Raw genomic sequence first — 27,705 nt, 5'->3', positions numbered from 1 at the left:
TCAGAATTATCCCAAGCAAGTGCTATATGGCTGCATTACAATCCATTATGGCTACTATATTTACTTGATGATTCAGAAAATGTAATAATCACTATTGAAACCACTGGATGAAACTGATACTGAAGTTATGAACACTGAGACTGAGTGGATGTTGAATTTGATACTTACATAACACCAGAAATAGATGTAGAAATTAATGGAATTCAATTATTATGATGTAAAGGATCAAAGACTGGCGCGGGAACTGTCATTTTGACCCTAAACATATCCCACATAAACAGGAAAAAAGATCTATTATTATTAAATTACACTAGTGGCAATAACTGCCGGAAACAGTAGCAACTCTGGAGTATCCAGCAGTGACCATCCAAAATGACCTTAAGTGAAATGGCCACATAAAACTAGTTCTATGAAAACAAAATGCCAGGCTGAGATTCACTGGAAGAGTGTAAGAAAATGTAGTTGATCCACAAAAGCAGTGGCTTACAGTTTCAGAATATCAGTTTGTAATGGATCTGGGAGATGTGTTATTTTCTACCGGATTAGTCGATACCAAATCTAATGAGGGAGGTTGTAAATGTTTTCTTACATTTTTGTCAGAATATTTTTTTTGTGAATTGTAATTTGCCTTATTATGCCAATTTGCTTATATGTTTGAGAGTGACAGCATTAATATTAGTAGATGTGATGAAGAATACCAAAGAGACTGGTTACAAGTGGAAGCTTGTGTGTTGTGTAAAATGTCTTTGACACTGGAGTCGTCTTTGACCGTAGTCAGTCGGCAGTGAACTCTTGGTGTGTGTTACATTGGAACAATGTGCAGGTCAACGTTATAATAATTTGCAAGTGAACAGGAAAAATGAATTATGTTACTACTTTTTTTATATAAACATCAAGAAGGAACCACATTCGAAGAAATGGTATTAGAAGCACCAAAAATGAGGCAAACACATTGAACCAGGTCATTTCTGCAGCCAACGAAACAGCATTGTGGAATCATACTTTCACTAGACGACTGAAGCCAACACAAAAAGTCAACTATCATCTTACAAACATTTCACGGAAAAGTGAGTACTGTCACGAAATATGCTAAATTCAAGTATATAAAAATAGTTAGCATATTTCAAGTTTGACTGAAATTTGAATACTGCTCATCAAGTGTGGGGTCCTTAACTCTGTTACATTACACAATAGGTGGCATGGATCATGGAGATTCCACTGGAGCAGGGAGAGGAGGAAGTGATAAATGGTACTGGAAGCTACATAGCTTGTGGAGAAGATACAGATATAGGTGCAGGATCTATAATTAATACTCTGCATAACCCAAAATTTCCACAAAAATTATAGTTTGAATGGGCATGACTAAAGAGTTTCACAAAAGCGCCGTTAAGATTTCCATCAATGCATCTTCTCAGTTTGCAGTCAGTCAGAGGCAAGATGGTGTCTGCTGAACAGAAGACTTTTGTGTGTTGCAGTTTTCAAAGAATGAATCAATGATTTTGGTCCATCATGCTTTTCGGCAGTGTTTTGGTACTGATCCACCTGCACCCCAAAACATTAGTCCTTGGTATCGCCAGTTTGAAGAGACAAGATGCTGTGTAGAGGTAAGAATCCACGTCAATCTCACACTTCTGGTGACACAGTGGAAGTAATTTGACAAATGTTTGGAACTGGCAATGTCTCAAGCAAATCTCTAGTGGGTGATAAGGCATTGTCTGGTCTAGAAACCTTGCAGACTACAATTAGTGCACATTCTTCGGACTGGTGATGAAAGGGAAAAAAGAGATGACTTCAGCAGAGCTCTGCTAGAGGACATGGAAGACAATACATTTTTACCATGATTAATTTTTAGTGATGAAGCAGCATTTAATGTTAGCGATAAAGTAAACAGACACAATTTACATGTATGGGGACTCTAGAACTCTCATGACATTACTGAGCACAAAAGAGACTCACCTAAACCAAAAGATTTCTTCATGCCATTTCTCATCTAGATGTTGTTTGCGCTGCTGCTGGTAGATGCACAGAGCATTTGTAGCAGTATAGCTAAAACTTTTAAGATTTTGTGAATATTTTGCAATTCGTCCTATGTTTGTGGTATGTTATCGTCAATAAATATTGAGTTTTTAAATCAGGCCATTCTTTTTGAAACACCCTGTATATTCCTCATATGCATGTTCACTCAATAAACAACTAAGTGACAGCAGGTAAGTCTAGATGAGGGCACCTCATGTGAAAGTTTTGAACAGGCTGCACATTCCATTCTATTTCTGGAGGAGGAGGAGGAGGAGGAGGAGGAGGAGGGGGAAATTAGTGTTAAATGTCCCGTCAACAACGAGGGTGTCAGAGACAGAGTACAAGCTTGAATTAGAGAAGGATAGAGAAAGAAAGTGGCCATGCCTTTTCAAAGAGACCATTCCAGCACTTGCCTTACCGGATATAGGGTAATCACAAATTAAATCAGGAGGGTCGGACACAGGTTTGAACAATCGTCCTCCCGAATACAAATCCAGTGTGCTAGTCACTAGGCTACCTCACTCAGCCCATTCTATTCCTTTTCTGAATTACATGTCTATCTTGATGTATGGCTGATTTATCAAATGCTCATATTTTCCCTTCTTCTCTCTTTGTAATTAACAGAGCAGATCTCCTCAGCTTCAAGTACTTCTGGCTGTCTCTTTTGGCTTCATTGTTAAATTCCCCCTCACCTACCAATTTTCAGGTGAATGATCATTTTTTGTCTTAGTAACATTTTTGCATAAAAAAACTCCATTTCATAATTGCAGGAAAAGTTCCCGAACACAGAAATGAGGTAATAACCCTTATTAACATATTCACAAGCGAAAATAGTTGGCAATTATTTCATTAACATCATTTGTTTCATGTTATGGTTATAAGTCACAAAATAAACTGTAACTAGGAAGGAAATTGGTAAAAAAGCAATTTCATAAATAGCTTAGTTTGCTTCCATTTCTTCATAGTCTAGAAGCTATTTACACAAACAGTTATAATAACAAACCGATTCATTAACTAGACTTCCATCAAGCTCTCGTTCTGCAATACACGCTGCTGAGCCTCCAGGGCAGCTCAGTCCAGAAAGTGGTGTTATGGGAGCACATACATTGATGAAGAACTCTGATTTCCCATTGATAATGTGGTAACTGTTCTCAGTTCGTGACAGAGATGTTAAATCTACCTCCCAATCACCTTCACGGAGCACGCAGTCGACCTACAAGACAGAAAATGTCAAAGCATTACCTTTACAACAAAACTCATACCAAAGCAAAATAGGAAACAATGTTATGGAAGTAAAACAGAATAAATTTTCTAATAATAACTACATAAGAAACATGTCTGTAGTAAAATGTTTATGAGGACCCAGATACACACAAAACACTCAGAAACTTGATCAGCAACTATACCTTTTCGATCAGCAACTATACTTTTTCACCTCGAGATTAATTTTTCAATGCAAAATAACTGGTGACGGTGGCTGAAGACTTCTGGTATAAAGATCACAGAATGTGAATGATGTAACAGGCCAAACGACTCTGCACTGCGCTAAATCTTACCACGTGTGATGGAACATCCATGGGCAGCCATGGGTTGCTCAGTGAGTCTGGACTCTCGCCAGTCCTAAATATGCTGTGCAATACCACCAAACCAATGCTCGGGCTTCCCATGTGTAGGAAATCCACTGCATGAGTTCATCTGAGTTTCCTCAGTCAAGCCAAGGTCTAGCTCAGAGAGAGACAAAGTCTCTCATGCGTGGCAGCCCTGGGCAGTAATGACCGGCGGAAGTGTAGTTTTTCCGTTATGTTTGGCAATTTCATTTTTAGAAGCCTTTTTAAATTCATTAGTAATTTTGTAGGAGGCTTTCTGAAAGAAGGGAATACTAAATGTTTTATGCTGTTTGTGTCTGGTTCTATCAAGACTGGAATTTCATTTTTCACTGTCTATTATTTTTTGTGCTAGTCAATAGTGAAAGGTAGATACCTATTATTTGTAGTATCCATTTCATTAAGCTAATCTCGTCTTCCAAACATTGTTGTGCCTTGGTTACCTTCATTGTTATATTCACCATGCTCCTGCACACTGCTACGTCATAAGTTGTCAGACAGACAGTGCAGTTGTGGATCAGACAGAACCATTAACAAGAAATGTTTTAATATTTTCAGGGTTCCATCTCAATCGATAAAAACGGACCCTTATAGGATCAATTTGTTGTTCATCTGTCTGTCTGTCCAACTGTTGTAGTGACTCGAAAATTTATGTGTAAATTCTAGAACCACTCAGCCTTTTACCATCTCGAACACATACTATTCTGGATATGAGCGTGGGATGGTAGAATCCTACCTACTGCGCGTCACGTTTGTGTGTGCAGGTTTAAAATCAGTGACAGGAAGAAAGTACATGCGGCAGTCGGATGGCACCGACAAGTACCTGTCGGGCAATCCATAGATGTTTTAGTGAACGTGTAAGGAAGAACCATGGAGTTTATATGCAGCTCTGTGCTTACTGTGTAATTGACTATTGTTATTAAAACAAGAACAGTTGAAAAAGTATTCTTGTAGACTACTGATGCAACCTTGTTAGAGGCAAGACTCATTTTATGATTCATGTTAAGGAAGGTCATGGTATCCAAGCCAACTTTCTTTTAACTGTAACTCAATTTGTTTTTAACGTCCAACTGTACGTGGAAAGTGAAATTTTGGTTGTGTATGGAGGTCAAATACATCGTTAGTTGACGAAAAGTAAAGTTTGTATGTCTACTTATTTCATAAGTAGAAAGAGTCTAAAAATTCCTATACCTAGCGTTATTCGACAGAGAAGTCAAGAGGGTTCCAGCAGCTGGCTATTCAGTAAAGAAGAGTGGCTGCAAATTCCAAGAAAGTCATCTTGTAAAGAAGTGGAAGGTGGTTTGGGGGAATAAGCCGATGTAACCCAGATCCACAATCACACTTTAAGTCCAGAATGAGATTTTCACTCTGCAGCGGAGTATGCGCTGATATGAAACTTCCTGGCAGATTAAAACTGTGTGCCCGACCGAGACTCGAACTCGGGACCTTGCCCGCGAAAGGCAAAGGTCCCGAGTTCGAGTCTCGGTCGGGCACACAGTTTTAATCTGCCAGGAAGTTTCACACTTTAAGTCATCAGAACGTTAGACTGTTAAAAACACTTTTTCTCAGGAAGAGGTTGCCAATCATGTCATATTCTCAGGTCTACAGTCTCTTGGCAATGTAAAAACATAAAGCTTCAAAGTCAATGCAATCAAAAGGCACAGTCATTGTATCATATATACTCACAAACTCACTCGTCAAAAAACATCGTCATTGTATCATATATACTCACAAACTCACTTGTCAAAACATACAGGGTATTTCCCATTGACCTAGAATCATGACATTTGGCAAGAAGCGAACATATTCATTATGTGACTTCAAACTTAAAATTAAAACATTCTCAGAAGACTGAACTCCCAAGACCGATATCTTGCCAGCGTCAATGTCAATAATAGGCAAAAATCTGTGATGGATGAACTGCCTACATACATAATTAAGTCTGTACGGAACCCTCAGATCACGAGCCTTACTTGCACCTGGCCAATATTTATTTATTTATTTATTTATTTATTTATTTATTTTTTTTTTTCATTAGAAGGTTTTCTTTTCCTTTTTACATAGCATTAAAGGAGGTCTTCCTCACAGTAGCAACACACTGGATAAATTTAAGCAATCACGTTTTGCAAGCTCACATGTCAAGGACTTTCCCGTATTTTACAGATGTAGAGGAGGTAAATCATTTGAAGTACACTACTACAATTACATGGCAGGTCTACTATTAAATGTAAGACATAAGCCAAAATTGGACACACATGTAATGATAGAAAACAACAACTTACTGTCACCGAACTCAGAATATTAATATTATGGCCCCATTGACATACACGTAGCCTACAACCCACAGACTTAAATAACAAACAATCATTCTACTTTGTGTGTTTAGCAATGAAAGCCTCTTCATGAAACAACCCCACAATAATAAACTCTTTCTCTTAAAAATTTATATGCTGTCCCATTATGTATAAAAATTAACTTCCTTCACCTCAATTGCTGCCTAGTAAAAATCAGAAACTGATGAAAAGCTAAATACAGTCACATGTCACTGAAAATTGAGATCTGATTCCGAAACGAGTAGTCATCAATAAGTACATAAAAAAGACTGGAGATGGTGTTTAATTGTTACAAAAGGTTAAATTAGGGATTTAAGTTAGTCACAGTGACCTAAAAGAAATGTAATGCCTGCTGATAATGATAACATTTAATATGTTACAGGCTGTGTTATACATCCATTATTTTCGGAAATTGGCCGATTTTGTTATACCTATCTTGTACTATAGGCATACACAGCTTATTTTCAGCCACAAGATGCATAATTCCATCAGAAAATCAAAAACATAATTACGAGATTTCAAGGTGCATCTGAATTATTTCAATTAAAGCGTGCATTTCTGCATACAGATTGTAATTAAAATATTGCCACTTGTTCATTTGACATTAAGCTTACCTGATGTTCCTGGTATCGTATGTATCAAAATTAACAGATCAAAACCATTTTTTGAAATGCTATAGAAATTAGTTTCCCATAAATTTATTTAAAAATGCCCCTGTGCTATTGTGTTCTTCATAGGATGTTCGTGGTTAGACAACATTTTCAGTTACTAAAGTTTATATGTGAAGACTATAGCCCCAAAAACTGCACGAAATATCATAATAAATGAATTTGTAAGCACCTACTATGCCACTACCATGCAGCTGCCAAATTTGTATCTGACACCTTCTGCAGGATGCGTGGCTTATGAGTGGCATGAACATCAGCTGCTGCCAGCATACCATGGACTCTTCCTGTGCTCTCTTTACAATAGTGACTGACTCTACATCAGAACCTGCATAATTGTTGTAGTTTAATTTGCATGTTCTTCAGATTCAATACAACTGAAAAGCAAGATGCCATCTCGGTATGCCGTTGTGGAGAAACTGTTGCAATATTCAATAACGGGCTAATGGAGCAAGACCATTTGTTGCATGCGTCATTCCTATCGCTACACTGCAATCTCTTCTTGTTGCTGTTTCAGCAGTTATAACAATGCTGCCTCCATGATATGCTTAACACGTGTGAAAATGAAAAAGAAGCCTAGTCACCAAGTGTACCGTTGTGACTATGGTAGAGTGCAGACCAGCCACACCTGTAGCCACAGCAGTGGCACACACACAGCAACAAATACCACAGAGCCACCACTCCATAATGCCAATGGGTATATTGCCTGTCTGCAGCTGGCAGCGTCTCCCAGCTCTCCATCACCTGACAACACTTGCCTCAATAGATTCTGGATTACGGACAACTACAAGCACCCGAGAACAAGGTACTGAAGCCTCCCGACATATCCTGAATGGAGCTAATCCATCACCAGGAAGAATGGCGCCACCTTCTAGGTCAGGCCCACCACCGTGCATCTCACTAAGATTCATATCATACAAGCAGTAGACACATCACACAGAGACAGAGTCATGTGGTTCGACCCAGGAGACTGCCAAATCACTGGCAGCACTTGAGACACCTCGGCCATTACTCCTGTCACAGCTATGTATTGCAGCTGCAGCCAGAAACATGTGTGCCACCACACAGTAGCTGACTAGTTCGTATCAGGTGCCTTCTGCAACAGCATGGTTCATGTGGCACTAGAGCATCATCTGCAGCCAGTGCACCATTTAGTAAAAATCTGTGTTCAGGTCAACTTGTGCCTTGTGTGTGTGTGTGTGTGTGTGTGTGTGTGTGTTATCAATAGAAGTACTGGGTACTGCAACTACTGCAGAGTAAATATAAAATCTACTGCATGCTACTTCTTTATCATCAAAAGATAATGAAACAAAAATGAAGGTAAACTTATAAATATTACTTACATGACTCTCACATGCCAACTGTGTGAACCAATGGATCATGGATGTACAGTTGCTAGTTGTATCAACATACTTTGGCCCGTCAGTTACATTCTCCATTCCACAAACAAATTCTATTAAAGTGTTTCTTGGAACACCTACGTCACATAAGTCACCTTCAGAATAATTCAGAAATAAAGCACCTATTCGATATTCCAAGTTGGCATTTCCAATACCAGCACTAATAGATTTTGGTTCATCATTGTTTTTAAGAATGCAGGCACCTGAAATTGTAAACACATAGCACTGCTAAGATCTTAGGGTGAAACTTATTTCATTACATATAGAAAAAGGAGGCACAAAAAGGTAAGAAAACTGAAACTTGCTTCAAGAGAATACATTAGAAAAAGCTGTCAGATGATACTTTTAATTAATATTGCTTTATATCTCAGCTGAGTAACACACCACCTGTCACAAGTAAGTACAAATTCACTCTGTCGCATACAACCACACATACACCCAGATACACATGCCCATGGTGACACTGTATAATTTTGATTACTGTACCATTTAAATACTATACACACAGAAAGGGTGCAGAAAACCAGGGAGTCCTCTGTAAATAGTTAACTAAATTGGATAACACACATAAGGAATGTAATGGTTTATAACTTTATAAAGAGTCTATTCCTAGTAATACACAATGATACACAGTCATCAACCAAAAGGTTGATTTGTATGTCTACTTACACCAATCTTCATACTATCTCATCTCTTTGTAAGAGTTTTATTCATTTCATAAATTTTTATAAGCGTGAAACTTACTTGCTCATCAACAATTCCCTGCTTGGCATGAGACACAAAGTTTAGTTTACATTGTACCTCATGTGACACGCAGACTCTTGAGTGTTATTGAATATAATTCAATTTATATTATTCTTAATGACATACACAGACGTGATCCTGTAGGTAGCAAATATTTTTCAACATTGTAGACTTAAATATTACTGCAGTTTCCAAATCCTGTGTCCCTGAGGACTAGAGATAACATAGAAATCCTGCATTGTTCTCCGCTCCAAGGTCAAGGGATGGGAGAGAGTGAATACCAGGGTCATCTCTCAAACTGCACTACGGAGGCCACCGAACTTGCTGGCCTTGTCTGACAAAACTGTCATCGACACTGTCGCAAGTCATAACTCCACAAGTTCTTAGGGAGAGATCAAGCTTACTATCCATCAGACTGGCACTGAATCAAATGATCAAGGAGTTTTTGCCACGATCCTTCCTCACTCTCTCTCTGGTCAAACATGGGTGACGCTTAATTTTTTCACTATCATCTTTCTAACTGCTTGTTACCCAATCATCAGCAAATGGGCCCCATAACTTTCTGTATTAAGTGTAATTTTTTCTTTCTTATTTTGTGCAATCCTACAACTGAACAGTGAGAGACAGTCAGAAATGCTGCCTGTAACAACTAGCCATTCTGAAAAAGCTTTCTCTTCTTTGCAAGCATGTGAGAAATTTTCAAAGAAGCAACTGTGGCATTTTTAGATTTTATCATCGGAGTCACATTAATTGCATTCACACAAAACACTTTCTTACTTGAATAACAGGGAGGAATACGGCAACAACAGCAGACAGCTACACTTCGCACAACTGATTGCCCACAAGGTGCAAACAACATAGGAACTGTTATATCCTAGCCAGTAATGCCACCCGAGCCCGCTGCCAAAAGGTTGGCAGCATCAAAGTCCGGACGCCGTCCGCATAAGCAGCGCCAGCGAGACAGGAAATCGCCGCAAGTCTGCGCGCGCCACCGCTGGCTTCTGGGTTCTTAAGCGCTGGAGTCGCGAGCACTAGGACAGTTCTGTATTCGCCGCTCAGTTGTATACTCGCCACCGAATTGTGTACTTGCTAGTCAGTTATGTGTTCATCGCAGCAGAGTTGTTGTTTGTCGTCAGCCGACGCTGACCTAGCCGCTCTGACTCGAACTAGACAGATTTCTGTAGACACGGAGTTCACTACTGTGTTGCTGTATCTTCGTTAATAAAGATAAGTACCGACTTTTATTTAATCAGAGTGTTTGGGTTTTCATCTTTCTGTTCACTGTTCCAGCGGACCGGTCGGCCCGCTATTAAAAGTGTGGCAGTGACTTCGTAAGCCGTTTCTACAGCGAATTGCTTGTCGCTACGAACACCGCCACAAAACTGGCGACGAGGACTTCCGAACTCGTGTGCAGGGCTGGTTCAACTTGTTTCTGGTTATACTAATTATAGCGATAAAATTTTGGGGGCTGGTTTAATTTGTGTTCACTATGTCTGCCGACTTACAACAGTTGATCTTGTTACAGAGTCAGCAAATACAAAGTCTGGTGGAAGCAATCGCCAACCAAGCGGCTAATCCTCCAACTCAAAAGGAACAAGCACAGGCAGCACCACCTTTCCGTGCTTTTGATGCATCGCGAGAAGAATGGCGAGAATATTTCGCGCAGTTGCAGGTGCACATGACAGTCTACAAAATCACAGGTACTGAGCGGCAGCTTTATTTAATTTCCACTGCAGGCGTGGAAGTCTATCGACTACTTTGTAAGTTGTTCCCGGAATCCCAGCCAGAAGCTTTAGACTATGACGTTGTTGTTAACAAGCTTGCTGAGTATTTCGAGTCGCGAGTTCATGTGGCAGCAGCCAGATTCAAGTTCTTCAGATTGAAGAAACTGCCACATCAATCTAATAAGCAGTGGTTACCAGATTTACGGGGCCTCACCCGTCAGTGCCGATTTAATTGTGTGTGCGGAGCTTCCTACAGTGATGTCATGTTAAGAGACGGTATTACTCAAAACATTGCAGATTCTCGTATTCGTGCTGCTATCTTAAAGTTGCCTGACCCGTCATTAGAGACTGTGATGAAAATCATTGAAGCCCAAGATACTTTTGACTATGCTGAGTGTGAGTTAGATCAGCCATGTATTTCTCAAATTGCCTGTGCTAAGCAAGTTATGTCACGCCCGCGGCCCCACCGGCAGTCAGACTGTAAACACTAGCCGGCCGCGTCATGTTAAACACATTCGTCAGCCGCGTGTGCAAAATGATAGAGTTAAGTCTTGCCCTAAGTGTGTTCTTGCTCATCCTCGTGAACGTTGCCCGTTAAGAAACGCGGTTTGTCACTTTTGTCAAAGGAAAGGACACATCCAGACTGTTTGTTTGCGTAAACGCAAGAACAATTCTAGTGCTGCCCAGCCCATGGATATTCATGTTCTTCAAAGCCAGCCCGCCCAGAAGGTCGCGTTTAAAGACTCTTCCACGGTTCGTGTGGGTAATAAACTTGTTCGCAATAAGCCACCCACCCAGCCCTCTGCTATGCGACCCAAGCGTAATTCAAACGCTGTAAAAAGTAATGTACAGACTGCAAGTGAAGCGGGAGTTGTTGTTCCACCCGCCCAACCCACGAGTTGTCGTAAGCAACGAACACGCGCTAAACGCGCTGATTTTGTGTCTTCCGCCTCCACTGCACCGATCCAGAGACAGTGCAATAAACTATTTGTGAAGCTACGCATCCAGGATAAGACCTTCAATTTTCAATTAGACACTGGTGCGTCTGTGACTCTCATAAATAGTGCTACGTATGCGGCTATCGGCCGCCCTAAACTCTCAGCGGCAAAACATTCTTTGGCTACTTATAGTGGAGAACAAATTCCTGTGTTAGGTGTATGTAGCGCGCCAGCCACATTCCGTGGCAATACCAAAACAGTTTCATTCACAGTGCTCTGCGCTACAGACAGTGTAAACATTTTCGGATTAGACTGTTTTGACTTGTTTGGCCTGTCTATCCAAGACAATGTGTTGCAAATTAATTCTGTTGTTCTTCCTCAAGACAGCATAACCGATTTGTGTAAACAATACAGTGACATATTTAAAGACGAACTAGGTTGTGCTGCGAACTTTGCCGCTCATATTACGTTAAAAGATAATGCTCAGCCTCGATTTTGTCGTGCTCGTCCAGTGCCTCACGCCCTCCGGGCACCTGTAGCAGCTAAACTTCGTCGTTGGCAAAACAACGGTGTTATTCAACCCGTTTCAGCGAGCCAGTGGGCTTCTCCCTTAATTATTATAAAGAAACCGTCTGGCAAGTTACGTTTGTGTGCTGATTTTAAGTAGACAGTTAATCCTCAGACTGTCATTGATTCTTTTCCTTTGCCTAGACCGGACGAGCTGATGGATAAGTTAGGGGAAGCTCGTTTCTTTTCCAAAATTGATCTCCGTGAAGCATATTTGCAATTGCCCCTCGACGAGCAATCACAACAGTATTTTGTCATAAACACGTCGTTGGGGTTGTTCCATTTTCTGCGTTTGCCTTTTGGTTGTGTGTCAGCTCCAGCTGTTTTTCAGCGTTTTTTGTCACAACTTCTGGCTAATGTGCCATCGTGTTGCAACTATTTAGACGATATTGTTGTGTCCGGTCGGACGCCTGCTGAAAATTTCCGTAATTTGGAGTGTTTGTTTAAAGTGTTGTCTCAGGCAGGCCTACGTTGCAACATCGATAAATGTTCATTTTTCCTTACGGAGCTGGAGTATCTGGGACATGTTATTAATGCTCAAGGCATTCCTCCCTCCCAGTCACATTTAGCAGCTATTCGTGATTTGCCCGCCCCTCGCAATCTGCATGAATTGCAAGCAGTTCTTGGCGAATTGACATATTATATTAGGTTTATACCTAATGCATCACAGATTGCTGCACCGTTGCATCGTCTCCGCCGTAAGAATGTTCCGTTTGTGTGGTCAGCTGATTGCCAATCAGCCTTTCCGCAGCTTAAAGAGGCTTTATTGAATTATCGTTGTCTGGTCCATTACGACCCTAACAAGCCTCTGGTGTTAGCTTGTGATGCCTCTTCTTTCGGCCTCGGTGCTGTGTTATCTCACCGAGTCGGTAACACCGAACGTCCTATTGCGTTCGCATCTAAATTGCTAAACAAAGCTCAGAGTAATTATAGCCAATTGGACAAGGAAGCGTTGGCTATTGTGTTCGGTGTCACAAAATTCCATCACTACCTCTATGGTAGACCATTCTATTTAGTAACAGATCACAAGCCCCTGACGTCACTGTTTCATCCGTCTAAACCAGTTCCTCAGCGGACAGCTCAGAGACTACAACGTTGGGCTCTTTTGTTATCACAATACCAGTATGAGATACTGTATCGCCCTACAGCTCAGCATGCAAACGCTGACGCGCTTTCTAGATTGCCGATTGCTGCGGATGATGTCTTCGATTCCTCTGACGACTCTTGCCATCAGATTGACGCCGATGAGCATCAATCCCTCCGGGATTTTCCGATTGATTATCGTCAGGTGGCACGTGAGACAGCTACGGATCCTCATCTGAGTTTACTATTACGTTTTGTTCAACGTGGTTGGCCGTCCAAGGCAAAGGACATATCGGATCCTGTGGTTCGTCGCTATTATCCGCAACGTCATCTGTTGTCTGTTTCGCACGGAGTTTTGCTGTTACGCACCGAGAATGACCAGCTTCGTGTAGTGGTTCCCCAAGTGCTCCAATCCAAGGTCCTCGCCTTGTTGCATCAAGGTCATTGGGGAGTGGTCCGCACCAGGCAGCTTGCCCGCCGTCATTGTACATGGATCGGCATTGATAAGCAGATTACGCAGATGTCTACAGATTGTTCGACGTGTGCCGAACACCAAGCTGCTCCGCCTCAACGCTATTTTGAGTGGGCACGCCCTGCCGGTCCTTGGCAGCGAGTACATATTGATTTCGCTGGTCCATATTGGAATTCTCGTTGGCTCATCGTGATAGATGCATTTAGTAATTTTCCGTTTGTTGTGCCCATGCAGTCTACAACGTCTGCACAAACTATACAGGCGTTGACTTCAATTTTTTGTATTGAGGGTCTTCCAGAAGTTTTAGTGTCTGACAATGGTCCACAATTTACCTCTGCTGAATTTGAAAGTTTTTGTTCTGCCAATGGCATTCGCCATGTTCTTACTCCGCCGTTCCACCCTCAATCGAATGGTGCAGCGGAACGTTTTGTACGCACATTCAAGGATCATATGGACCGCCTTCGTGCTACGCACTCTCGTCAGCAGGCCCTCATCACGTTCCTGTCGTCGTACCGGACCACGCCACGCGACGGCCCTTCGCCTGCGGAGCTTCTCCACGGCCGTCGTCATCGCACCCTACTACGGTTGTTGCACCCCCCAGGATCGACCCGCCGCTTCTGAGCATCGCACGCGTTTTCAGCGCAACGACGCCGTTTTTTGCAGAGTTTATCACGGTCGCCGTCATTGGAAACGTGGTACCGTGATAAGTGTCCAGGGTCGCGGTTTTTATACTGTTCAAGGTGCTACTGGGGTGCACAGGAGGCATCAGAACCAGTTGCGCCGCGCTGGCCGCCCGGATTCTGCCGCTCGTTCTTTGTCCACAGATTTGGTCCGCGGCGGGTTCCAGCCGCGCCTTCCGACTTTGCTGCCGCCCCCAGGGCAGCAGCAGCAGCCGTCGCCGCTACCACGCCGACAGCCCGTCCCATTGATGCCTCCCGCGCAGCTTCATCCGGGAGCGCCCCAGGTGGTTGCTCCGGCGCCTGCGGTCCCTCTTCAGTCGCCACCGCCTTCGGAGCTGATGGACGTCGACCCCTCAGCCGGGCCGCCTTCCCAAGCGGTGGCTGTGCAGCCTGTCCTGAAGCCACTTTCCTTGGGCTCCCCCAAGGAGTCTGACACCGCAGCGCCTTGTCCGGCGCCCACTCAGCAGCCGTCGACGCAGCGTCAGGAGACGCTGCCTCTCTTCGTGGGTCCCGACACCCCGTCGCGTCCAGTACCAGAAGCTGCGCCCGTGGTCACAGGCGTGCACCCTGACCTCGGTTTTCAGTCGGTGTTTCCCGAGGCCCCGCGCAGCCAATGCTGGGGTGCGGACCGGGGACTGCCACCGACAACAGTCTCCGCCCCGGTCTCTTCTGCTACGCCTGCGGCCAGACCCCTCCCCCGCCGTCGACGCTCGCCACGTCATTATTCAACGACGGTGCGGCGATTTGGGGGGGGGGGGGGGGGGGGGGGGAGGAGTGTTATATCCTAGCCAGTAATGCCACCCGAGCCCGCTGCCAAAAGGTTGGCAGCATCAAAGTCCGGACGCCGTCCGCATAAGCAGCGCCAGCGAGACAGGAAATCGCCGCAAGTCTGCGCGCGCCACCGCTGGCTTCTGGGTTCTTAAGCGCTGGAGTCGCGAGCACTAGGACAGTTCTGTATTCGCCGCTCAGTTGTATACTCGCCACCGAATTGTGTACTTGCTAGTCAGTTGTGTGTTCATCGCAGCAGAGTTGTTGTTTGTCGTCAGCCGACGCTGACCTAGCCGCTCTGACTCGAACTAGACAGATTTCTGTAGACACGGAGTTCACTACTGTGTTGCTGTATCTTCGTTAATAAAGATAAGTACCGACTTTTATTTAATCAGAGTGTTTGGGTTTTCATCTTTCTGTTCACTGTTCCAGTGGACCTGTCGGCCCGCTATTAAAAGTGTGGCGGTGACTTCGTAAGCCGTTTCTACAGCGAATTGCTTGTCGCTACGAACACCGCCACAAAAGGAACTTCCCTTAACATTTTGTTGAATTTGAAGAAGAAGAAGAAGAAGAAGAAGAAGAAGAGAGGAAAAAAATAATAACAACATTAATAAAAGAATGGCATACAGCAATGAATGTATATAAAATGGTCACTGATACTATCATTTATTAGTGAAATTGGCTACAGATGAAAATAGGAGGAACGTGACACTTCTGAAACAACTGCCATCCTCATGTTGGCCTGAAGCTACTATTACCCACCTATCCCCTTCCCTGTTCCCACACCAGCACTACACAGCCCTCTATTCCACCAATACACCCACAGTCTTTTTACTTCTTTCCTTTCCCACTCCTCCCCCTCCCTGCCATCTTTTTAACCTCCTGACTGCACCTAGCTGCCCTACTTTCTCTTCACCTCATCCTTGTATGCTCCCACAAACAGCACATTACTGTTCCCCATCTCTACCTTGCTATCCCTTCCCATCCGCACCCTGGCTTCCCCCGTAACCCAACCACCCAGATAGCTTCTTCCACCATGCACAGCTGCTCATAGTCTGGCCTCAGCATCCAGAGATAGTGGTCTTATGCGTGTGAGTTGCCTTTGTGCTAATGTGCTTTTATGTCTGTTGCCCAATTCGGAAGAAGGCCTTCTGGCCAAAAGCTTACTTTTTAACAGACTTTTTGTTGTGCCTGTTCGCAACTCAACATCTCTGCTATACGGTGAGTATGATAAATATTTTCATAATATTGTCATTATTCCATCCATGATTTCCCATTGTTTGACGCAGCAGATTTCGCATGAGGTGGGATGCACTACATAAGTGTAAGTGAAGAGGAAGGCGGAGGGGAATGGCATACTGCTGCAAACCAACCCCAGGGCTGAACATTCAGAAAGAGAGATGAGAGAATAATAACCAAGTTCCCTCATTACATTTCAACATCATCAATATCCACAATCTTAAAATTTTTTAACATAGCAATGCATAATAGCATATCTGATATTTGTCGGTAGCCAGAACTCTTTGACAGACACTCAGTTTGGCTCTAGAAACTCCACATTAGATGGTAAAGAACTTCACTCCTTCTTGCATTAAATGTCAGAACATTTTGTTTGAAAATTGTGGACACTGGGCATCTTTTGTGTCTTTGTAAAGGTTCAGACTGTACACTATGGCATACTATTACATAAGTAACAACGTTAATGGATCAAAGAAAGCAAATGTTGTAAACTACTACTTATGTGGCAGAACAAATGATGCCTCATTATACTGCCACATAAAAGGAAATTAACTTGCAACTGACTGAGTCTCACAATTTGGATCATTCTTATCAGAGCACTTCTTTATGTACCATACACTATCAGCAACTTTGAGTGCACCAGATAGATCCAAAGCTAGCTACATTTGCAAATGATATAAGTGTAATGGTTACAAACACTGACCAAGAACGCAATAATAAGCATACAATGTTCTGGGGGAATCCACGTCTGCTTTGAACTGACTTATAGTGGTTGCACCATTAGTAAAGTGGAGGACATCAAATTCTGACAATGACAATAGATGGTATGCTCTTGTGCAGAGTATGTAATGTATCATGCATCAACAAAAGTTGCAATATTCTGATGACGGTTTACTTAGCAAACAATCTTGTTGTGATATCATACGGTGTAATACTCTGAGGTAATTCAGATCAGGGGTGCGATATCTGGGATGCATGCAGGACTATTCCACGTAGGCCATTAGTATGAGGAGGACTGTTACTCTGGCGTTTATTACAGTTATTCTGATCTAGTGTTGAAAATGTATACTTGCATCAAACAAACAGCTACAACTATTTAGTATACTCATACGCAAGAGGAAAAAATCATCAGTATATCTGGATTGCATCTTTCTCATTCAGTATGTTCATTTGCATTGTACATTTTCAATAAGTTTTTCTCTTGGTAAACTACTACTATTGTCTTTGGGAATGCAAGAGGTCCCTGTAACTATGGTGGTCATTATTGTAAACCAATTATGAAATGTTGTTCTTCTGATGAAGACTCCCAGGTTCGCAACAAGATCCAGTCATCTTTATTCAGATTTGCCTACTTCATATCAAGTGAGTGCCTGGATGATTATAACAGAAGTCTAACATCACTTACCCCACTGCATCATGACAATAAATAATTTTAGGTTAACATCACATAAGACAGTAGTAGTAGTAATTATTATTATTATTTTATCATAATATTGGAAGGTTAGATAAACTACTTAAATAATATATTAAAAAACAAGTAAAAAAACAACAAACTCCATCTTCTAGGAAGTAAGGAGTTCACGTAACCTGATGAGGGCAGACTGATACATCTAGCTGATTTCTAAAATACAGGAGGACATCATTATCAGTAGAAAGAAAACTGGCATTCTACGGAACAGTGTGTGTTATGTCAGATCCCTTAAATCGGGTCGGTAGGTTAGAAAATTTAAAAAGGGAAATGGATAGGTTAAATATAGTGGAAATTAGTTAAGTTCAGTGGCAGGACAACCAAGACTTCTGGTCAGGTGAATAGAGGGTTATAAATACAAAATCAAATGGGGGTAATGCAAGAGTAAGTTTAGTAACAAATAAAAAATAGGAGCGAGTAAGCTACCACAAACAGCGTAGCGAACGCATTATTGTAGCCAAGATAGACACGAAGCCCACACCTACCACAGTAGTACAAGTTTATGTGCCAAATAGCTCCGCAGACAATGATGAAATTGAAGAAATGCATGATGAGATAAAAGAAATTATTCAGATAGTGAAGGGAGACGAAAATTTAATAGTCGTGGGAGACTGGAATTCAACAGTAGGAAAAGGAAGAGAAGGAAAGGTTATAGATGAATATGAAATGGGGATAAGGAATGAAAGAGAAAGCTGCCTGGTATAATTTTGCACAGAGCATAACCTAATCATAGCTAAGAAGGTTGTATACATGGAAGGGGCCTGGAGACACTGGAAGGTTTCAGATCAATTATATAATGGTAAGGGGTCAGTCCATACCAAGTGGTCCAGCACTGGTTGCTTGACCGTCTCATAAAAATTTTATATTTGCCGGGTGAATACCCCAATGTTTAGTAGACACAAAAATATTTTTTTAAAAATTTGTTGTTTATTATTTTGTTTCAGGCCGCATGCATTTTTTTTTGTATTTGCAAGCATCTACATTTTTTACAATTAGTCAGCAGTGGATGGTCCTAAGCCTTTCAGATAAAATGCATTTAGTTCAACACACTCTGGGTTACAAATTAACATCATATCACTTAACTGAATGTATTCTTTAACATATTTTTAATATGTTCAAAGTTATCAGCCACAAATTAAAAAAACTCAATTTTTGAACAGTAGCTTTCCAAAGAAAGATTAATATCTCAGCTTTAATATTTTTTCTGTTATTTCACTGTATAGTAAGTTACTTTTTATAGAGTATCAATGGTGAGCAGCTTACACTTTAAAAAATACACTATTTTTAAAAACTGGATTTTTTAATTTTTCCATTTTGTGGCCTGCAATATCTTTGTTGGGGGGACCAGATAAAAACCTGAAAATTTCACTTCAGTATAAATTTCAACTTTGAGATTCAACTGGAAGTTATGGAAAAAAAATTACAAACACGAGTCAAAAATACGTTTTTTAACACTTGCGATATCTGGTAGACTAATCAAATTACAGTATACCAATTATATAATGTAACACACCACATTACACTAGCTAATGATTATTTGTCAAAGCAATGCTATGGTAATTGTTCCAGGAAGCTAATAATTGCACCTGCAAGCCTATACAGTTCTAATTGTTGTCTTCCCCCTTACACCAACGATTGTCTACTCACACTTATTTACCAGAAGTTCTTGAAGTGTGCAGCTGAAAATGGAGTCTTAGTGTTCTGTTGGTCTTCTTATTAATGAAGCATGTCATAAAAGTGGGTATAGTGTGCACCCTAAAGACATTACTTTAATTGAAGATTACAGTGAAGAAGAAGAAAAAGTGTTGTTTTACATGCAAGTACCATGAAATGAAATACTTAAAACAATTCATCACCTTTTTTGTCAGTCTTGCAGGGACCCTTTTGAGAAACATAAGAAACCCATAACAAAAGGTCTACGAGAAACAACATTTGATCATTATTCTAAAAACAAAAGTCCTTTTGTCAATCTCATACCAGGAAAATCATTGTGTCCAACATGTTATTCTAAGATATTTGTAATTCACAAGAGAAAGAATAGTGAAACCTCAGATACAGAATTTTGTGACTTATCAGCAACCATTAAAAAAGTAGATACAGCTTGTGAAATCCTGGGTATATTGCCTGATAGTAAAATTAGAAAACTAAGTCAAGATAAAAGACCAAGTGCCTAGAATACAAAAATTGAGAAAGTGGCAGCTACAGTCAAAAAGAATTTGTAAGTTTCATTTCAAAATACAATTTGTTCTAAAACAGATGGAAGTTCTAAAACTTCACCAACCGAATATGATGATTTGATATAAAAACTGAAAACTAAATACAATTCCCTAAAAAAAAAAAAAAAAAAATTACGGGGAATTTTACCAGCGTTACAAAAGAAAAGTGCATCTAATTTGGTAGATGAAAACACAATCAATAAAGTTATTAAGTATTATGATGATGACAATAACAGACATTTGATGTCTGACAAAAAAGACTGTGTTTCTGTGAAAGAAAATGGTGCTAAGATTCCTTTGAAACAAAAAAGGTTAATATTGTGTAAAAACACTACAGCAGTGCATGTTTTTCAACTAAAATTAACAAACTACATTAAACAGCACCACCCTTCCATAAAAAAAAACTGATTTACTTTTTGGATAGGGCAGCAATCAATAAAAAAAAATTAAAAAATCTTCTTTCATAAAGAAGATTTTAGGTTTGACGCAGAATCGCACTTTTTCACTTCATGCCATGGGAAGAATGCTTGTGATGGTGTCGGGTTTACAGCAAAACGAGCTGTCACAAAAGCAAGTCTGCAGCGCACCGATGACAATCATATCATAACACCTCAAGAAATGTTTGAATTCTGTAAAAAAACATATCAAAGGAATTACCTATGTTTTTGTACAATGTGAGAAAATACGAGAAGTCTATGACAGTGTCTTGAAGAAAAGGTACAACACTTGTCAGAAGATTAGAGGCACTCCATCTTTTCATTGTTATGTACCCCATTCACACAACTTACTGACGTGTAAGATCACTTCAACTTCACCTGATAGTGAACTTCATCAGTGTGGAAAACTTGTACAACTGGTTCTACAAAATAAAGACATAGTGGCTTGTGTTTATGATGAACATTGGTGGATTGGTGAAGTTGATAATATTGACTGTCAAAACCATGATGTGCATGTTGTATTTTATCACCCCCCAGGACCAAGGACATCTTTTAAAAAATTGAGAAGGATAAAGTTTGGATGCCACTTACAAATGTACTAAGGAAGCTGTCTCCCATGGAATTTACAACTGTGACGGGGCGAACTTGTAACCTAACACTCAAACTGAGTGAACAAATTCCTCAAATGTTCAATGACTGATGCACTAAAAACAAATAACAAGAGAACAATATAATGTAATTAGTAGGCTTATTTTCAATAAAAAAGTAAGTAATCATAGATATGGTTAAATTATATACTGTTAACTGATATATTTTGTTCCATAAGCCTAGATATCGCAGATGTTAAAAAACATATTTTTCACTCATGTTTGTAATTTTTTCCCATAACTTCCAATTGAATCTCAAAGCTGAAATTTATACAGAAGTTTGATATCATAAAGGTCTAATAACTGTGAAATTTTCAGATTTTTATCTGCCCCCCCAACAAAGATATTGCAGGCCACAAAATGGAAAACTTAAAAAAAAAAAAAAAATCCAGTTTTTAAAATAGTGTATTTTTTTAAGTGTAAGCTGCTTACCACTGATACTCTATAAAAAGTAAATATATCGTACAGTGTAATAGCAGAAAAAATATTAAAGCTGAGAAATTAATCTTTCTTTGGAAAACTACTGTTCAAAAATTGTTTTTTTTTCTTTTTTTTTTAACTTGTGACTGATAACTTTGAACTACCAAAGATATATTAAAGAATCCATTCAGCTAAGTGATAATGACGTTAATTTGTAGCCCAGTGTGTGTTGAACTAAATGCATTTTATCTGAGAGGCTTAAGCCAATCCACTACTGAATAATTGTCAAAAATGTGGATGCTTGCAAATACGAAAAAAAAACGCGTGCGGCCTGGAACAAATAAGAAGGCCACTTCAAAATAATTAACAATAATTTTTTTAAAAAAATATTTTTGTGACTACTAAACATTAGGGAGTTCACGCAGCAAATATAAAGTTTTTCTGAAGTTGTCAAGCAACCACTTATGTTTTTCTTGGACCACTTGGTATGGATTGACCCTAAGACAAAGATTTAGGAACCAAGTATTAAATTGTAAGACATTTCCAGAGGCAGATGTGGACTCCGACCACAATCTATTGGTTATGAACTGCACAAAGGTGGGAATTTAAGGAGATGGGACCTGGATAAACTGACAGAACCAGAGGTTGTAGAGTGTTTCACGGAGAGCATTAGGGAACGATTGACAAGAATGGGAGAAAGAAATACAGTAGATGAAGAATGGGTAGCTCTGACAGATGAAATTGTAATGTCAACAGAGGATCAAGTAGGTAAAAAGATGAGGACTAATGGAAATCCTTGGGTAACAGAAGAGATATTGAACTTAATCGAAGAAAAGAGAAAATATAAAAATGCAGTAAATTAAGTAGGCAAAAAGGAATACAAATGTCTCAAAAATGAGATCAACAGGAAGGGCAAAATGGCTAAATAGGGCTACAGGACAAATGTAAGGATGTAGATGCATATATCACGAGGGGCAAAACAGGTACTGCTTACAGGAAAATTAAAGATACCTTTGGAGAAAAGAGAACCACCTGTACGAATACCAAGAGCTCAGATGGAGAACCAGTTCTACGCAAAGAAGGGAAAGCAGAAAGGTAGAAGGAGCGTGTACAGAGTCTATACATGGGTGATGTACTAGAGGGCGATATGGAAATGGAAGAGGACATAGATGACATGAAATGGGAGATATGATACTGTGTGAAGAATCTGACAGAGCACTGAAAGACATAAGTCAAAACAAGGGCCCAGGAGTAGACAACATTCCAATAGAGCTACTGATAAGTCTTGGGAGCACCAGCCCTGACAGAATGCAAAACTAGTAGAAGCCAACCTAAGGGAGGATCAGTTTGGATTCTGTGGAAATGGTGGAACACGTGAGGCAATACTGATGCTACGATTTATCTTAGAAAACAGATTAAGGAAAGGCAAGCCTACGTTTTAGACTTAGAGAAGGCTTTTGACAATCTTGATTGGAATACTCTTTCAAATTCTGAAGGTGGCAGTGATCAAATACAGGGAGCGAAAGGCTATTTACAATTTGTACAGAAACCAGATGGCAGTTATAAGAGTCGAGGGACATGAAAGGGAAGCAGTGGTTGGGAAGGGAGTGAGACAGGGTTGTAGCCTATCCCCGATGTTATTCAATCTGTATATTGAGCAAGCAGTAAAGGATACAAAACAAAAATTTGGGACCGGAATTAAAATCCAGGGGAAGAAATAAAAACTTTGAGGTTTGTCGATCACATCGTAATTCTGTCAGACACAGCAAAGGACCTGGAAGAGCAGTTGAACGGAATGGACAGTGTCTTGAAAGGAGGATATAAGATGAACATCAACAAAAGCAAAACGAGGATAATGGAATGTAGTCTAATTAAATCAGGTGATGCAGAGGAAATTAGATTAGGATATGAGATACTTAAAGTAGTAGATGACTTGTGATATTTGGGGAGCAAAATAACTAATGATGGTCAAAGTAGAGAGGATATAAAACATAGACTAGCAATGGCAAGGAAAGTGTTTTTGAAGAAGAGAAATTTGTTGACATCGAGTATAGATTTAATTGTCAGGAACTCTTTTCTGATAATATTTGTATGGAGTGCAGGCATGTATGGAAGTGAAACATGGACGATAACCAGTTTCAACATGAAGAGAACAGAAGCTTTAGAAATGTGGTGCTACAGAAGAATGCTGAAGATTAGATGGGTAGATCCAGTAACTAATGGAAAGGTACTGAATAGAATTGGGGAGAAGAATAAGTTGTGCCACAGCTTGACTAGAAGAAGGGATTGGTTGGTAGGACATGATCTGAGGCATCAAGGGATCACCAATTTAGTATTGGAGGGCAGTGTGCAGGGTGAAAATCATAGAGGGGGAACAAGAGATGACTACACTAAGCAGATTCAGAAGGATGTTGGTTGCAATAGTTATGTACTTGGAGATGTAGAAGCTTGCGCAGGATAGAGTAGCATGGAGGGCTGCATCAAGCCAGTCTCTGGACTTAAGACCATAACACACAGTATAGGCAATTCTGATTGTTGGTAAACTTGGTTCTTGTAGTGATTCCCCCCAACGGAAGCAACTTACAGCCGTTTATTGGAAGGCATCTTAAGCAATTAGTATTAAATTTCAGAGAAATGTTCTGTTTAACCCAGATACAACCTGAGAAGAGGGAAATTCACCAGGACTCTAAATAAGCACTCAATAACATTTTTATACCAACTTTCTGAAACAGCTTCGCTTTGCTGATGAGTTTGTTCTGCTTGCCACCAGTGCAAATGAACTTCAACTGTGAGTCTCAAAATCAACTACAATAACATATAACCAAGAAATTGAAAAGGAAGAGCGCAATTAACAATGAAGTCAAGCAAACGACAAGTTTCTGTATTTAGGACAGTTGAAAACAATGTATGGATAGACACACAGGAGTAAGAATGGACTGGAGTACTTTAGATTCACTGAAAAAGCCTTCCAAAATAATTATTCCAATGAGTCTGAAAATTGAAGTTTACAAGTATACTACCAGTCTCAACTTACAGCAGCAAGACATGAACTTTTAATGTGCTAACCATTATGTACACTAATAAGGACTGGAAAGATGCATTACTGGGAATTATGAGAGGAGACAGGAAAACAAACACATTAATCAGGGAAGAGACTGAGGTGCAACATTTATTTAGGATATAGAAATTAAATGCAAATGCATACGGCATACAGCTCGACAAATGCTTGTTCGATGGTAGAGATGTGTGATATTTGGTGTAACCATTAAAATAACACTGTTACCGAGTCATATCAATTAAGCAAATAATATACTCCAAACTGGACCCTATTAAATTTTTTTAATGTGATGGGATTTATAAACAGAAAAAAGATTTTTTTTCACTATTCACCAAATTTTTGATAGTAATGAGAACTATTCAGTTTCATTACAATGCCTTTCTTCTTGCTGATAAAATTTCATTATTTTAAATCAACACAATTCATACCTTGTCAATATAATGGCCACCCTCAGAGTTCCATCCCTCACCCTTTTCCACAATACCTGCAATGTCTCCATTCCTTCAGAAAATTCCACCACCACCATTTCACGTGGTATTCGTGACTCATTAATAGCTCCATCTATGCTGCACGTTACTCATGGCTGGAAAGTATTTTTTACTTTGGTAACAGTTAACAGGGGCAGATGGTCAAGCAGACACTTTCAACAGTAACATTTCCCAGTTCATCATCACATAATTTCCAAGTTCTCCTTTCGGGGTTCGCAGGTTTGCATATTAAGCTTTGGTAGGTAAGACCAAAGTTTGTTTAGTAACTCAACATAGGGATCACCTTATATTTACAGATGAAGCATTCGTAAGTAGAAGTCACATGCTAGTTTAATACGACAATTTCAGAAGGGAGGTAAAGGGTGAAGAACAATTTAAATGTAGTAAAAGAATTAAAATTGAGGTTCAACAATGATGCTAAGTCTATTATTGCACCACAGCACTGTTAATTTTCAAGGTTGGCAACAAATGATGAGCCAAATGTAATGTTAGCCCACAAGTGTTCCAATTGGTGTTGATTCAATACTTGGAAGCCATTGGACAACATTTGTTTTCATACAATGTGCTTTGAGTGTCAGTGTTGTTAAGACCAGCGAACATTAGTGATTGATAATGGATGTAAATCATAGCCATAAATCTGTTGAGAAACAAGAATCTACAATTTCATGTCTGATGCAGACAATACGATGCCAACTTTACATTAATGGTGATTGATGAATCGGACACAAACACCTGAGTGGCAGGACGAATATATGGCATCATAGAAGTGAACATTTTAAAGTGCTATAAGATGAATTATAAATTAAAGAATCCAATTCTAGGTGCTTCATTTGCTGGGGACCGAAGCAAGGGAAGTTTCATGAATCAGAGAAGCAGTTTACGCTGCTGTGTAAGGATGATAAAAGAAGGTGGGTCTTGCGTTACAATTACTAGCTTAGTGGCTCCTTGTGGCACTTTGTGACTAGCCTATGGAACTTTATAACTAGCTTATGGAAACAGCACAACTGTTCAGCAGGCCCTACATGCAACAGCAATCAGGAACCCGTAAATTTTGATATTTCATCAAATATTAATGTTGATGACATGAAGAGTGTGTTGCTACAAACCGTTCTAGCTAGAACCCTGCAAGAGCATAGCTCACCCAAATGGTCTACAGCTACAATAGCTGTGGTGTGGGTGTGGGTGTGTGTGTGTGTGTGTGTGTGTATGTGTGTGTGTGTGTGTGTGTGAAATAGCAAATATACTTTGATAGACGTTGCCAAAGATGACCAATGCTGCCTTGCCTAATACGCCTAATAAACAATACAGTTGAGTAAGCACTTGTCCAGGCCAAGCAGAAGTCAGATGTTCACACTCATTTGCACATAAGACTGCGAATTTGCAGTCTGCACATGAGTGATGCCTCCCCTTAGCACCAGAGCTGGCCAAAACTTATCTGAATGATAAATAACGAATACCGACAAAAATTATTATAAATTATTTGTGAACAGCTATTGAAAACATTCATTCAAAACATTATTCATTTACACAAACAAAACCATTTTATTTGTCACTTATGGACAAAAAGCGTTATGAAGAATAGATAAATTTACAATTTAATGACATTTATTGCACCAATTCCTTGTTATGTATTAAACAAATGCTTTGTTGCTTTTAATTTAGTTTTCAGAACAATTATTTTATCAAACATCACCATCAGAAAGGTTATTTGATTTTCTACGTTTTGTCATTGGCACACTAAAGAAAATACATTCTACACATACAAGGAAGATAATGATACAAGACTTTGAAATCAAAGTCTCCTTCAACAAAAACTCAGAAATCATCAATTCTGATCTAGTTTTTAGCAAATAAATTATTTTGTGAGTCCAAATAAGCTTTACCTCTCAAATTACATTCAAGACACATTTTCTTTTTGTGTCATAACATCATTTGAAATCCATGAGCCACTTTTTTCAACATTTCTTTGGCTATTATATAATAGTAGTTTGTTGTAAGCATCCCTTGGTCATGGACAGCAATAGAGGTGAACTATTTGTAGGTTGGTTGGATGTTGTTTGGAACACAATGTCAAGCTATGTTCTTAACAGAAGGTATAAGGGTACAGAATTCGGCTGAACTGAGTCTGTAAATCTTCCCATAAAAACTGGATATGCACAATTTTCAATACCCTCATGTTTATAAATGAGTACATGTGTGTACAATTAATTTTGTTATAATTCTATGAGGGTGAGTCAAATGAAAACCTTAAATATTTTTTTAAAATATTATTTATTGTGCGTAAGTGGTACAAAGCTGTATCACTTTTCAACACAATCTCCCCCACGCCCAATGCAAGTCCTCCAGCACTTACAAAGTGCATAAATTCCCATAGAAAAAAATTCTTTTGGTAGTCCGCACAACCACTCATGCACTGCATGGCATACCGCTTCATCAGAATGGAACTTCTTTCCTCCCATTGAGTCTTTAAGTGGTCCATACACATGGAAATCACTTGGGCCAAGGTCTGGTGAGTATGGTGGATGAGAAAGACACTCATAATGCAGGTCTGTCATTGTTGCAACTGTTGTACGGGCAGTGTGGGGCCTTGCATTGTCATGTTGCAAAAGGACACCTGCCGACAGCAATCCATGTCGCTTTGATTTGATTGCAGGCCGCAGATGATTTTTTAGGAGATCTGTGTATGATGCACTGGTGACAGTGGTCCCTCTAGGCATGTAATGCTCCAAAATGACACC

The 27,705-nt window shown here is 40.1% G+C and overlaps 1 protein-coding gene across 8 annotated transcripts in view; it reads right to left on the bottom strand.

Annotated features, from left to right (window-relative positions):
• LOC126482314 (cation-independent mannose-6-phosphate receptor) overlaps positions 1–27,705 on the bottom strand; it is a 768,212-nt gene that overhangs the window by 464,316 nt on the left and 276,191 nt on the right. For all 8 annotated transcript variants that reach the window (XM_050106419.1, XM_050106409.1, XM_050106382.1 and 5 more), the window contains exons 15-16: positions 7,962–8,221; positions 3,020–3,229 (exon numbers count right to left, since the gene is read on the bottom strand). In XM_050106419.1, coding sequence (XP_049962376.1) covers positions 3,020–3,229; positions 7,962–8,221 — 470 coding nt within the window. The remainder of the gene's footprint in view (positions 1–3,019; positions 3,230–7,961; positions 8,222–27,705) is intronic.

This window comes from Schistocerca serialis, chromosome 1 (genome assembly GCF_023864345.2).
Source record: "Schistocerca serialis cubense isolate TAMUIC-IGC-003099 chromosome 1, iqSchSeri2.2, whole genome shotgun sequence".
Lineage (NCBI taxonomy): Eukaryota > Metazoa > Arthropoda > Insecta > Orthoptera > Acrididae > Schistocerca > Schistocerca serialis.
This window is presented reverse-complemented; position numbering and strand designations above follow the sequence as displayed.